General features: G+C 43.1%; 1 protein-coding gene across 2 annotated transcripts in view; it reads right to left on the bottom strand.

Moving 5' to 3' along the window:
* Nucleotides 1-205: 205 nt before the first annotated feature.
* LOC139163136 (cathepsin L2-like) overlaps nucleotides 206-15,111 on the bottom strand; it is a 117,866-nt gene continuing 102,960 nt past the window's right edge. For both annotated transcript variants that reach the window (XM_070744118.1, XM_070744110.1), the window contains exons 3-8: nucleotides 11,482-11,607; nucleotides 8,618-8,776; nucleotides 5,140-5,364; nucleotides 3,188-3,356; nucleotides 1,538-1,652; nucleotides 206-449 (exon numbers count right to left, since the gene is read on the bottom strand). In XM_070744118.1, the coding sequence (XP_070600219.1) occupies nucleotides 353-449; nucleotides 1,538-1,652; nucleotides 3,188-3,356; nucleotides 5,140-5,364; nucleotides 8,618-8,776; nucleotides 11,482-11,607 (891 nt within the window). In that variant the 3' untranslated portion in view covers nucleotides 206-352. The remainder of the gene's footprint in view (nucleotides 450-1,537; nucleotides 1,653-3,187; nucleotides 3,357-5,139; nucleotides 5,365-8,617; nucleotides 8,777-11,481; nucleotides 11,608-15,111) is intronic.

Genomic DNA, 15,111 nt, shown 5'->3' with positions numbered 1-15,111 from the left:
TCTATTTATTTATTAGATTTGTATGCCGCCCCTCTCCATAGACTCTTTACAGTGATACGGTGAAATGGTTGGATCTTTCCATTTTTAGGAGCTTATTAAAACCATCAGATATTCTGAATTCTCTGAGAAGATGTACCAGCATTGATAATATCGTGGTGTCCATTCAAACACAGACACATCATAAAACAAACACTCAGGTACCGGATTAGATAATAGGCTGCATTGCATCAAAAGCATTTATTGATTTTTAGCTGATATATATATACTGTGTATATATTCCTGATTCTCCAGGAGCTTCATAAACTGCAGATTATTGCTGGTGGCCTTTTCGTCCTCCTTCTCAAATGGCTGGTTATGCAATTGGATATGAAGCGTCATTGGCGATGCCACATTGATTCGACCCTTCTTCCAAGAGCATGTATCCATTGTCCCCCCAAAAGCGAGACCAACTATGAAGAGAAGCATGCAAGACATTTATTTCCAAACAGAGTAGGGCAGGGGTCCCCAATACCCGGGAAATTGGGTCGCGCAAGCGGTGGGTGAGCACATGGAGCACGCCTGAAACCATTCTCCCCACCCCCTGGCCACTGTGGCCGGTCCATGGAGCTAAAATTGTTGGGGAAGGCTGATGCCTCTACATACGAACTTAATTCTTTCTGTGACCAGGTTCTTAAGTAGAAAAGATTGTAAGAAGAAGCAATTTTTCCCATAGGAATCAATGTAAAAGCAAATAATGTGTGTGATTCTGGAAACTACAGGGAGGGTGGAGGCTCTGTTTCCTCCCAGGAGATTCCTAGAGAGGCCCCACAGAGGCTTCTCCCAGCCTTTTCCAGCCCGGTTTCCTCCCAGGAGATTCCTAGAGAGGCCCCACAGAGGCTTCTCCCCGCCTTTTCTGGCCCTATTTCCTCCCACGAGATTCCTAGAGAGACTCCATGGAGGCTTCTCCCCACCTTGTCTGTCCGTTTCCTCCCAGGAGATTCCTAGAGAGGCCCCACAGAGGCTTCTCCCAGCCTTTTCCAGCCCGGTTTCCTCCCAGGAGATTCCTAGAGAGGCCCCACAGAGGCTTCTCCCAGCCTTTTCCAGCCCTGTTTCCTCCCAGGAGATTCCTAGAGAGGCCCCACAGAGGCTTCTCCCAGCCTTTTCCAGCCCGGTTTCCTCCCAGGAGATTCCTAGAGAGGCCCCACAGAGGCTTCTCCCAGCCTTTTCCAGCCCTGTTTCCTCCCAGGAGATTCCTAGAGAGGCCTCATGGAGGCTTCTCCCAGCCTTTACCGATTACAGTTTCGGAGGCTCAGGTTTGAAAATGGAAAATGGTTCTTGAGAAGAGGCAAAAAAATCTTGAACACCCGGTTCTTATCTAGAAAAGTTCATAAGTAGAGGCCTTCTTGGGTAGAAATACCACTGCATAGGGAATCTTGTTAGCTGGGGAATTCTGGGAGTTGTGGTCCATGCATTTTCAAGTAGCCAAGGATGAGACAATCTGCAATAGTAGAAGTTCCCCTTGAGCATCTCCCGCCTGCATCCCCTTCCCTTCACTCACCTGTTCTTTAGAATCCAATACTTTGGGCTTTTGGTGCTGTTGGTGCTGTTATAACCAACCAACAGCATAGCATGATTGATGTGAGGGTCTCCAGACCAGGGATTTTTATAGACACCTAGAGAAGAAGAATGAGGAAACGTTTAACAGATAATGGATTAACAGTTGGAAGGGACCTTGTAGGTCATCTAGTCCAACCCCACCCCCCACCCCCCCAAGGAGGAGACTTTACACCCTACAGAGCACTGCACACCAAGACAACTATTATTATTATTATTATTATTATTATTATTATTATTATTATTATTATGTCAGTACAACTCAGCCAATGAAATCACTATGCTGGATTTCGTATTTCATCACCAGTTGGGCGCTTCCCAAGCACCTAGGACTGCGTGATGTAGCGGCAAATTATATTTGCCGATCCCAGTACAGCGGCCTTTTGCAATTGACAGATGGAGATTTTGTCAATTCCGATGGTTTTCAAATGTCCGCTGAGATCCTTTGGCACTGTGCCCAGCGTGCCAAGTACCACTTGGACTACTTTCACTGGCTTATGCCAGAGTGGTTGCAGCTCGATTTTTAGATCTTTGTATTTCACTAATTTCTCTAGCTGCTTCTCCTCAATTCTGCTGTCTCCTGGGATTGCGATGTGGATGATCCATACTTTCTTTTTCTAGAGAAATTAGTGAAATACGAAGATCTAAAAATCGAGCTGCAATGACTCTGGCATAAGCCAGTGAAAGTGGTTCCAGTGGTACTTGGCACGCTGGGCGCAGGGTCAAAGGATCTCAGCGGACATTTGAAAACCATCGGAATTGACAAAATCTCCATCTGTCAATTGGAAAAGGCAGCTTTACTGGGATCAGCAAACATAATTGGCCGCTACATCACGCAGTCCTAGGTGCTTGGGAAGCGCCCGACTGGTGATGAAATACGAAATCCAGCATAGTTATCTCGTTTGCTGTGTTGTATTGGCATAATAATAATAATAATAATAATAATAATAATAATAATAATAATAATAATAATAGACCAGGGGAGAGATAATAGCATTGTCCCAATACTTAAGGGGCTGAGGAGGGGGTCAGACTCTTTTCCAAGGCACCAGAAGGCCAGACAAGGAAATAAGGAGAAACTTTCTAACAGTGAGAACGGTCAACCAGTGGAACAGAAGTTGCCTGTGGAGGTTGTGAGAGCTCCAACACTTGAGACTTTCAAAGGGAGACTGGACTGCCATTTGTCCGAAATGGTGACTCCTGCTTGAGCGTGCAGTTGGACTAGATGACCTACAAGGTCCCTTCCAACTCTAATAATCTGTAATCTGTAAAAACAGGAGCTAGAAAGGGAAATATATGGAAGGATTGGTGATATAAGGAAGATTAGTGATATAAGGAAGTGACATAATGAATCCAGCAACCGGTGAGGACCCACAGTGTTGGTCTCCTTAGGGTCCCGTTGACCAAACAATGTCGGCTGGCGGGACCTAGGGAAATCCAGCATAGTTATCTCGTTTGCTGTGTTCTATTGGCATAATAATAATAATAATAATAATAATAATAATAATAATAATAACAGCAACAACAACAACAACAACAACATTCAAAGTTGCGATGCAAGAGGCCCACCTTCCTATTCCGCAATGAATCTTACCCGACTTGTAAAACTGAAACCCAGAGCTCTGTGCATCCACTCCAACAGAAATTGGGCCAACCGTGGCCACCGCTTCCAGGAGGGCCTTTTCATCTCCAGCCAGGATGGTTCCCATTGATGAACACTTGGTAATGGCATTCTCAGGTTCATAACGACAACTATAGTCATCCTGTGGAAAAATAAAGAGCAACCACTGTTAGTCCCAAAGCAAGGGTGGGTTCTAAGTTACCTCACAGCCGGTTCACTTCCCCCCATGCTGTGTGTGTGCACCTTGTCAGTGTACACAACGTCACACACATGCACTGTGCCAAAAATCCCCCTCCCAAAAAGCTGAAAATAAGATGGCGGCACATACAGGGTGCGTTCCAAAAGTAATGCAATTATTTTTTTAAAAAATTAATTTATTGAACAGATTTAATAATAATAATAATAATAATAATAATAATAATAATAATAATTTATTAGATTTGTATGCCACCCCTCTCCGAAGTCTCAAGATTTGCACCAGCACTTAAAATTCTTCAAAGTACTGTCCTTGGGTCTCTACACATTTTTTCCAGTGACTCTGCCATGATCAGTACGTGTCCTGGAAGGCGTCTTTAGGGACCTCTCGCAAGGTCTTTGTCACAGCTGATTGGATCTCTTCTATGGACGAAAAACACACCTGGCCACAACGCGCTACGAGTCTACGAGTTCCTGGCCAAACACTAGGTGCCAACGCTGCCCCACCCACCCTATAGTCCTGACGTCGCCCCAGCAGACTTTTTGTTCCCAGCCCTGAGAGGAACCAGTTTTTCATCCATAGAACAGATCCAATCAGCTGTGACGAAGACCTTGTGAGAAATCCCAGACAATGACTTCTAGGGCGCGTACTGGTCATGGCAGAGTCGCTGGAATAAATGTGTAGAGGCCCAAGGACAGTGCCGAATTTTAAGTGTTTGTGCAAATCTGTTCAATAAATTACTTTTTAAAAAATTGCATTACTTTTGGAAAACACCCTGTATGATGTGCTAGAAATAAAATTCCCAAAAAATTATGGCAGCATCCCCGGACTGGCAACAATAAAACTGGCTCCATGATGTCATCAGCAGTTTGGTACTGGTTCTGTAGAACTGGTGTGAACCAGGAAGAACCCCCCAAATAGAATACGGACTAACAGAGCTGGTATCAGCTCCGACTGATTGGCTGCCTTTCCAACACCCTCCTCCCTCCAAAAAAGCCAAAAAATGGGATGGTGGCACATACGAAGTGCCGGAAATAATATTCCACAAAAAAAAGATGGTGGCATCCATAGATCAGCATCAACAGAACCACCTCCGTGATGTTATCAGCGGTTTGGTACCGGTTCTATAGAACCAGTGCAAACCGGGAAGAACCCACCTCTGTCCCAAAGAGAATACAGACTAACAGAGTTGGAAGGGAGTTTGGAGGTCATCTAGCCCAACTCCTTGCTCAGGCAGGAGACCCTATATCAGTGATGACGAACCATTTTTTTCCTTGGGTGCTGAAACAGTGTATGCACACTATTGTGCATGTACATGTGCTGACACCCATAATTCAATGCCTGGGGAGGGCAAAAACAGCTTCCCCCACCGACCGGAGGCCCCCTGGAGGGTGAAACAGCCTGTTTCCCAACTTCTGATGGGCCCAGTAGGCTCATGTTTCTCCCTCCCCAGGCTCCAGATTCCCTGGAAACGTGGGAGCGTAAAATGCCCCTCCCCATCCCCCGGAGGCTCTCTGGAAGCCAAAAATGCCCTCCCAGAGCCTCTATGTGAGCCAAAAATCAGCTGGCTGGCACACACATGCACATCAGGGCTGAGCTAGGGCATCAGCTCACGTGCCAGTACATTTGGCTCTGCATGCCACCTGTAACAGGTTATGGCTTGAAAATATTTTCAACAAGCCAAAGCAGTTATTGTTTGAAGCATGCACAGATACTCATAGAGAATTACCTTTCCATCATATGGGTAGCTTTCCTCTGAATTGATCCCTTCTAGCTCGTGCACAGATGCAAAAGCTTGCGGCATATCTCCCCCCTGGCAGCCAGTATTCCCCTTGTCCTTAGAACAGTCAATAAGGTTTTGTTCGCTCAGCGAGATCAGCTTCTTCGTCTTCTTGAAATGCATGCCCTCCAGAGCTCCGGTGGCACTGAAGGACCAGCAAGAGCCACATGAACCCTGTGTGAAAACAAATTCAATTCAATTCAATTTATTAGATTTGTATGCCGCCCCTCTCCGAAGACTCGGGGCGGCTCACAACAACAATAAAAACAATATTCTAGCGAAAACAAATCTAATATTAAAGCACATAAAAACCCTATCATATTTAAAAAACAAACAAAACATACATATCCAAACATAAATTTAAAAAAGCCTAGGGGAAAGGTGTCTCAACTCCCCCATGCCTGGCGGTATAGATGGGTCTTGAGTAATTTACAAAAGACAAGGACGGTGGGGGCAATTCTAATCTCCGGGGGGAGTTGATTCCAGAGGGCCAGGGCCACCACAGAGAAGGCTCTTCCCCTGGGGCCCGCCAAACGACATTGTTTAGTCGACGGGACCTGGAGAAGGCCAACTCTGTGGGACCTTATTGGTCGCTGGGATTCGTGCGGTAGCAGGTGGTTCCGGAGATACTCTGGTCCAATGCTATGTAGGGCTTTAAAGGTCATAATCAACACTTTGAATTGTTACCGGAAACTGATCGGCAGCCAATGCAGGCCACAGAGTGTTGCAGAGATGTGGGCGAATCTAGAAAGCGCCACAATGGCTCTCGCGGCTGCATTCTGCACGATCTGAAGTTTCCGAACACTTTTCAAAGGTAGCCCCATGAAGAGAGCGTTGCAGTAATCGAACCTCGAGGTGATGAGGGCATGAGCGACTGTGAGCAATGACTCCCTGTCCAGATAGGGCCGCAACTGGTGCACCAAGCGAACCTGGGCAAACGCCCTCCGCACCACAGCCGAAAGATGATGTTCCAATGTCAGCTGTGGATCAAGGAGGACGCCCAAGTTGCGTACCCTCTCTGAGGGGGTCAATAGTTTCCCCCCCCCAAGGTAATGGACAGACAGATGGGATTGTCCTTGGGAGGCAAGACCCACAGCCACTCCGTCTTGTCTGGGTTGAGTTTGAAGTTTGTTGACACCGATCCAGGCCCAAACAAAGCTTCAATGATGCACAGAGCAACCCAATTTATGTGTCAAGCCGGTGTGCAGAAGTTGGTGATAAATCAATGGCTTGCCACACTATGTGCAGAAGTCCTGACGTTTATGGGAACTTGGGAGATGTGATGTTCACAAGGGAGGAGATGCAATCACAAAGCATTATTTTGAGTGGTTCAAGGACATCCTATGCCCACCCACCTGGGTGGAAACAGAAGGAGGATTTGCCACACTGGCACGAGCTGAGTGGTCAACGTGACAAGTTTCTCTCCAACACTCCACGGACTGCATTGATTGCTGATTGGTTTCCGGACACAAAGTGTTGGTAATGACCTATGAAGCCCTACATGGCATCAGCCCAGATTACTTATGGGATTGCCTTCTGCTGCATGAGTCCCAGCAATCAGTGAGGTCCCACAGAGTCGACCTTCTCCAGGTCCCGTCAACCAGACAATGTCTCTTGGTGAGGCCAAGGGGAAGAGCCTTCTCTGTGGGGGCCCCAGCTCTCTGGAATCAGCTCTCACCAGAGATTTGCACTGCCCCCACCCTCCTCGCCTTCCGTAAGAGTCTTAAGATCCATTTATGTCACCAGATTTGGGGCAATTAGATAATTATTATTATTATTATTATTATTATTATTATTATTATTATTATTATTTCTATTTATTTATTTATTTATTTATTTGTTATTTATTTATTTATTCAAGACTCGGCGAGGGCCCCCTGGGTGATGAATGTTATGTGCGGCTGAGGTTTGTATGTTTATGATTGATTTTTAAAATATTGGGGATTTTAGGTTTGTTATATAGTTAATTAATTGGATTGCCATGGTATTTCATTGTTTTTTATTATATATTCTAAGCCGGGGTCACCAACCTCAGCAACTTTAAAACTTGTGGACTTCAACTCCCAGAATTCCTCAGCCAGCTTTGTTGGCTGAGAAATTCTGGGAGTTGAAGTCCACAAGTCTTAAAGTCGCCAAGGTTGGAGGCCCCTGTTCTAAGCTGCCCTGAGTCTTCGGAGAGGGATGCATAGTAATCAATCAATCGAATAAATGGATGGATGGGTGGGTGGGTGGGTGGATGGATGGATGGATGGATGAATAAGTTTGTGGGTGGGGGTCAAGGGATGTGAACTTTCAACTAAGTGGGATATACTGTGTATATATATATATATATATAATTTAAAATAATTTTTTAAAAAACACCAAGCAAACTACAATCCTATACTTGTTCAACAAAATAAATAAATAAATAAATAAATGAATTAATTAATGAATGAATGAATGAATAAATAAATAAATGAGTTTTAACAAGATTGAACATTGTAGTTAGAAACATAGAAACATAGAAGATTGACAGCAGGAAAAGACCTACTGGTCCATCTAGTCTGCCCTTATACTATTTCCTGTATTTTATTTTAGGATGGATATATATTTATCCCAGGCATGTTTAAATTCAGTTACTGTGGATTTACCAACCACGTCTGCTGGACATTTGTTCCAAGTATCTACTCCTCTTTCAGTCAAATAATATTTTCTCATGTTACTTATGATCTTTCCCCCCACCAACCTCAGATTGTGTCCCCTTGTTCTTGTGCTCACTTTCCTATTAAAAACACTTCCCTCCTGAACCTTATTGAAGCCTTTAACATATTTAAATGTTTCGATCATGTTCCCCCTTTTCCTTCTGTCCTCCAGACTAGACAGATTGAGTTCATGAAGTCTTTCCTGATACGTTTTATGCTTAAGACCTTCCACCATTCTTGTAGCCCGTCTTTGGACCCGTTCAATTTTGTCAATATCTTTTTGTAGGTGAGGTCTCCAGAACTGAACACAGTATTCCAGATGTGGTCTCACCAGCACTCTATATAGCGGGATCATAATCTCCCTCTTCCTGCTTGTTATACCTCTAGCTATGCAGCCAAGCATCCTACTTGCTTTCCCTACCGCCTGACTGCACTTGTTCACCCATTTTGAGACTGCATAAGCATAAAACCTATCAGGAAAGACTTCATGAACTCAATCCGCATAGTCTGGAGGACAGAAGGGAAAGGGGGGGGGGACCATGATTGAAACATTTAAACATTTAGATATGTCAAATACCCGTTCAATTTCATCAGTTTAGTTGAGAGGGGAAATAACTTTTATCTACAAGTTCTCATGAATCCACTAAATTTTGACTTGGGTGCAAATGAGACGATCCTCGTACCTTTGTTTTCTTTCAAAGCATCTCTACGTCAGAACCCATCCACCCAAAATATTCAGCACTCACCTGATCTTTGACTTCAGTCACAAAGCCTTTGGCTCGCCAGTCCACCCCAGGGAGAAGCTTCGGATTTTTTGAGGATTTGAAGAGGACCATGTTCTTTTGAGTAGCAAGACCCAGGTCAGGAAGCAGGCAGTAAAGTTTCTTGTTAATCTCTTCATTAGTCTGATGATTGCAAAGAGTATGAAATTCAAACATCATCATTGTTGTTGTTGTTGTTGTTATTATTATTATTATTATTATTATTATTATTATTATTATTATTATTATTTATTGGATTTGTATGCCGCCCCTCTCCGTAGACTCGGGGCGGCTAACAACAGTGGTACAAAACAGCATGTAAGTCCAATACTAAAACAGTTAAAAACCTTTATTTGTAAAACCAAACACACATACATACAAACAAACATACCATGCATAAATTGGAAAGGCCTAGGGGGAAAGAATATCTCAGTTCCCCCATGCCTGATGGCAGAGGTGGGTTTTAAGGAGCTTATGAGAGGCGAGGAGGGTGGGGGCAATTCTAATCCCCGGGGGGAGCTGGTTCCAGAGGGCCGGGGCCACCACAGAGAAGGCTCTTCCCCTGGGGCCCGCCAGACGACATTGTTTAGTCGACGGGACCCGGAGAAGACCCACTCTGTGGGACCTAACCGGTCGCTGGGATTCGTGCGGCAGAAGGTGGTCTCGTAGATACCCTGGTCCGGTGCCATGAAGGGCTTTATAGGTGATGACCAACACTTTGAATTGTGACCAGAAATTGATCGGCAACCAAGGCAGACTGTGGAGTTTGGGTGTTATATGGGCATTTTGGGGAAAGCCCATGATTGCTCTCGCAGCTGCATTCTGCACAATCTGAAGTTTCCGAACACTTTTCAAAGGTAGCCCCATGTAGAGAGCGTTACAGTAGTCGAGCCTCGAGGTGATGAGGGCATGAGTGACTGTGAGCAGTGAGTCCCGGTCCAGATAGGGCTGCAACTGGTGCACCAGGCGAACCTGGGCAAATGCCCCCCTCGCCACAGCTGAAAGATATTTCTCTAATGTGAGCTGTGGATTGAGGAGGATGCCCAAGTTGCGGACCCTCTCTGAGGGGTCAATAATCCCCCCCAGGGTGATGGCTGGACAGATGCAATTGTCCTTGGGAGGCAAAACCCACAGCCACTCCGTCTTATCAGGGTTGATTAGCAGGGGCAGTTTGGTCTAGTGGCTAAAGTGCTAGGCTAGAAGTAAGAAAGTTGTGAGTTCTAGTCCTGCCTTAGACATGAAAACTGGCTGGGAGATTTTGGGACAATCACCAGGAGACGGTGAGTTCTAGTCCTGCTTTAGATATGAAAGTCAGCTGGGTGACTTTGGACAAATCACCAGGAGATAGTGAGTTCTAGTCTCACTTTAGGCATGAAAACTAGCTATGTGATTTTGGGCCAGTCCCTCTCTCAGCCCAACCCACCTCACAGGGTTGTTGTCGGGAAAATTGGAAGAGGAAAGTATCTCGGATATGTTCACCACTTTGAATTATTTGCAAAAAAAAAAGATGATGATGGCAGTATGTAAATTAATTGAATTAATGAACTGAAAACTCTCCTGAGATGGGCACCTCTAGAAATCGAACATATACATTCATTAACGCTGAGAATAAAAGAGAAAGAAGATATGGATTATTTTAAAGTATGGGACAAATGGTATAACTAGTTAGACAAGAAGCAGAAAAACAAATCAACTACATTGCATAGAGGAGACTTTAAGGAGAATATATAGAGATAGGAAAATTGGTATAGAAAATAAAAATTAGTATGTAAAGGTGGAAGGTATTAATGTATTAATTATTTTTAGTATATGTTATTTAATAGCAATAACTTATTATTATTATTATTATTATTATTATTATTATTATTATTATTGAGATAGAACCATAATACACCAAAGACGAGAATGTAATTATGCTAAATGATATGAATAAATGCACATAATATAGAAAGTTATAAGTAAGAATTAGATAGTTAAGAGAGAATGGGGACTTCTCTCTTGTTTTTAATTATGTTACTGTTTGTATTTTTCTTTCTTTCTTTTTTCTTTCTTTGTTTTTGTTATGCTGTTCATTTTGTGTTTTTTTTATATAATTTTTTTTTGAAAAATACTTTATTGATTATTTACATTAAAAATATTAAGTATAAACATTACAACAATACAACGTTTACATGGTGCATGAAATTACATAAGTTTTTATGCATAAGCTTCCTTCAGAGAGAGAGAAAGAAAAGAAACAGAAGAGAAGAAATTGAAGTATGACAAGGAAAGGGGTTACAACATACATACATATATACATTCAAGACAAAATAAAGCATTATGCTTTATACATAAGTTATCCTGGTATCAGAGCTTAATATTTACACCTGCTAGATTGCAGGCTAAATGTTTCATGCAGCATATTCATTTATAATATATACCTATATATATATTTTCTTCTTATTTGTTATTACATATATATATATATATATTAATTTATTACTAACGTATCCATTTCTATGTAATTGCTTTCATTTCCTCTATATTTTTCCGTGGTATAATAGTGCCTTATAGTAGTAATGTTTCCTCTTAACAATAATTTGATTTTTCTCTCTTTATTCTTTTCTTTTCTTTTATTTATAAATACACTAAGGAATTCCACAACACTTGGGACAGATATACCCCCTGTCCCAAGTGTTGTGGAATTCCTTAGTGTATTTGATGTACAGTATTCTCACACTTGTAAATATAATGCATGCATCTGATTTTAAACAATAAACATTTATATTAAAAAAAGAAAAGAAATCAAACATATAAACATCTACTATATGCCTATTAAATAAATAAAATTAGCCGTGATCCAGACTTACCAAATCTCCAAAATGATTCATCCCGAGCTTGTAGGTGTGTTTTCCCTGGTCAGCCTGGCTGTTGTGGCTTTGGATCATCTGAAAATTCCCCTCCCACACGGCTCTTCGATAGGATTCCTCCTCCTCCTGGGAAGCCAAACCAGGAAGACCTTTTAGTCCCATCTGCCTAAACAAGTGACACCTAGAAGATCTAGAACTAGTATCCTTCTCCTCCATAAGGCTAGAATTAAATCATCCAGGAATTGACCTGGATGACTCTAGAAAAAGTGCAGAGAAGAGCGGCAAAGATGATTAAGGGATTGGAGGCTAAAACATATGAAGAATGGTTGCAAGAACTGGGCATGGCTACTTTAATGAAAAGAAGGACCAGGGGAGACAGGATAGATAAATGGTCAAAGCAATGGAAACTGCAGTTTAATGTTTCCAAAGGTACAATAATGCACTTGGGGAAAAGGAATCCTCAATCTGAGTATTGCATTGGCAGTTCTGTGTTAGCAAAAACGTCAGAAGAGAAGGATTTAGGGGTAGTGATTTCTGACAGTCTCAAAATGGGTGAATAGTGTGCTTGGGCGTTAAGAAAAGCAAGTAGGATGCTTGGCTGCATGGCTAGAGGTATAACAAGCAGGAAGAGGGAGATTGTAATCCCCTTATATAAAGCGCTCCCAGTAAGGAAGGGTGTGGCTAGCTGATGAGGCCAGAACAAGGCCGAAATGGTACCATCCTAGTCTCCCTTAATTTTAAAATTTCAGCTAAAAACATTTGATACATACAGAATATAGTTGTCGGCTATGAATAAATTAACTGCCTTGAAATGGTCCAGGGTTGGGCCTAGAGGCAAAAAGGAGCTGTGACATTCCTTTAATATAACAGGATGATCCGACATAAAAAAACATATAGCCCCTCCCTGGTACAGAGCTGGAGGGATCAAGGTCTGGTGGCTCAACTGCTAACTCTCTGCCTTACAAGGCAGAGGCTGCCAGATCGAATCCCAGTAAGGAAGGGTGTGGCTAGCTGATGAGGCCAGAACAAGGCCGAAATGGTACCATCCTAGTCTCCCTTAATTTTAAAATTTCAGCTAAAAACATTTGATACATACAGAATATAGTTGTTGGCTATGAATAAATTAACTGCCTTGAAATGGTCCTGGGTTGGGGCTGGAGGCAAAAAGGAACTGTGACGTTCCTTCAATATACCAGGGTGATCCGACATAAAAAGACATATAGCCCCTCCCTGGTATAGAGCTGGAGGGATCAAGGTCTGGTGGCTCAACTGCTAACTATCATCCTTACAAGGCAGAGGCTGCCAGATCGAATCCCAGTAACGAAGGGTGTGGCTAGCTGATGAGGCCAGAACAAGGCCGAAATGGTACCATCCTAGTCTCCCTTAATTTTAAAATTTCAGCTAAAAACATTTGATACATAGAGAATATAGTTGTTGGCTATGAATAAATTAACTGCCTTGAAATGGTCCTGGGTTGGGCCTAGAGGCAAAAAGGAGCTGTGACGTTCCGTCAGTATACCAGAGTGATCCGACATAAAAAGACATATAGCCCCTCCCTGGTATAGAGCTGGAGGGATCAAGGTCTGGTGGCTCAACTGCTAACTCTCTTCCTTACAAGGCAGAGGCTGCCAGATCGAATCCCAGTAAGGAAGAGTGTGGCTAGCTGATGAGGCCAGAACAAGGCCGAAATGGTACCATCCTAGTCTCCCTTAATTTTAAAATTTCAGCTAAAAACATTTGATACATACAGAATATAATTGTCGGCTATGAATAAATGAACTGCCTTGAAATGGTCCTGGGTTGGGCCTAGAGGCTAAAAGGAGCTGTGACCTTCCTTCAATATACCAGGGTGATCCGACATAAAAAAACATATAGCCCCTCCCTGGTACAGAGCTGGAGGGATCAAGGTCTGGTGGCTCAACTGCTAACTCTCTGCCTTACAAGGCAGAAGCTGCCAGATCGAATCCCAGTAACGAAGGGTGTGGCTAGCTGATGAGGCCAGAACAAGGCCGAAATGGTACCATCCTAGTCTCCCTTAATTTTAAAATTTCAGCTAAAAACATTTGATACATACAGAATATAGTTGTTGGCTATGAATAAATTAACTGCCTTGAAATGGTCCTGGGTTGGGCCTAGAGGCAAAAAGGAGCTGTGACGTTCCTTCAGTATACCAGAGTGATCCGACATAAAAAGACATATAGCCCCTCCCTGGTATAGAGCTGGAGGGATCAAGGTCTGGTGGCTCAACTGCTAACTATCATCCTTACAAGGCAGAGGCTGCCAGATCGAATCCCAGTAATGAAGGGTGTGGCTAGCTGATGAGGCCAGAACAAGGCCGAAATGGTACCATCCTAGTCTCCCTTAATTTTAAAATTTCAGCTAAAAACATTTGATACATAGAGAATATAGTTGTTGGCTATGAATAAATTAACTGCCTTGAAATGGTCCTGGGTTGGGCCTAGAGGCAAAAAGGAGCTGTGACGTTCCGTCAGTATACCAGAGTGATCCGACATAAAAAGACATATAGCCCCTCCCTGGTATAGAGCTGGAGGGATCAAGGTCTGGTGGCTCAACTGCTAACTCTCTTCCTTACAAGGCAGAGGCTGCCAGATCGAATCCCAGTAAGGAAGAGTGTGGCTAGCTGATGAGGCCAGAACAAGGCCGAAATGGTACCATCCTAGTCTCCCTTAATTTTAAAATTTCAGCTAAAAACATTTGATACATACAGAATATAATTGTCGGCTATGAATAAATGAACTGCCTTGAAATGGTCCTGGGTTGGGCCTAGAGGCTAAAAGGAGCTGTGACCTTCCTTCAATATACCAGGGTGATCCGACATAAAAAAACATATAGCCCCTCCCTGGTACAGAGCTGGAGGGATCAAGGTCTGGTGGCTCAACTGCTAACTCTCTGCCTTACAAGGCAGAAGCTGCCAGATCGAATCCCAGTAACGAAGGGTGTGGCTAGCTGATGAGGCCAGAACAAGGCCGAAATGGTACCATCCTAGTCTCCCTTAATTTTAAAATTTCAGCTAAAAACATTTGATACATACAGAATATAGTTGTTGGCTATGAATAAATTAACTGCCTTGAAATGGTCCTGGGTTGGGCCTAGAGGCAAAAAGGAGCTGTGACGTTCTTTCAATATACCAGGGTGATCCGACATAAAAAAACATATAACCCCTCCCTGGTACAGAGCTGGAGGGATCAAGGTCTGGTGGCTCAACTGCTAACTCTCTGCCTTACAAGGCAGAGGCTGCCAGATTGAATCCCAGTAAGGAAGGGTGTGGTTAGCTGATGAGGCCAGAACAAGGCCAAAATGGTACCATCCTAGTCTCCCTTAATTTTAAAATTTCAGCTAAAAACATTTGATACATAAAGAATATAGTTGTCGGCTATGAATAAATTAACTGCCTTGAAATGGTCCTGGGTTGGGCCACAGGGAAAAAGGAGCTGTGATGTTCCTTCAATATACCAGGGTGATCCGACATAAAAAAAACATATATATAAAACCCGAACTCAGAACAATCTACATACATATACCCGTGAAAATTTACGAAAACAAATATATATATATATATATTTCATCTTTGGTATTAGGTATTATTAGGCTAGTCTAGAGAAAGAAAGG

The sequence above is a fragment of the Erythrolamprus reginae genome, chromosome 1 (assembly GCF_031021105.1).
Source record: "Erythrolamprus reginae isolate rEryReg1 chromosome 1, rEryReg1.hap1, whole genome shotgun sequence".
NCBI lineage: Eukaryota > Metazoa > Chordata > Lepidosauria > Squamata > Dipsadidae > Erythrolamprus > Erythrolamprus reginae.
Note: the sequence above shows the minus strand (reverse complement) of the source record. Positions and strands in the feature narration are given on the sequence as shown.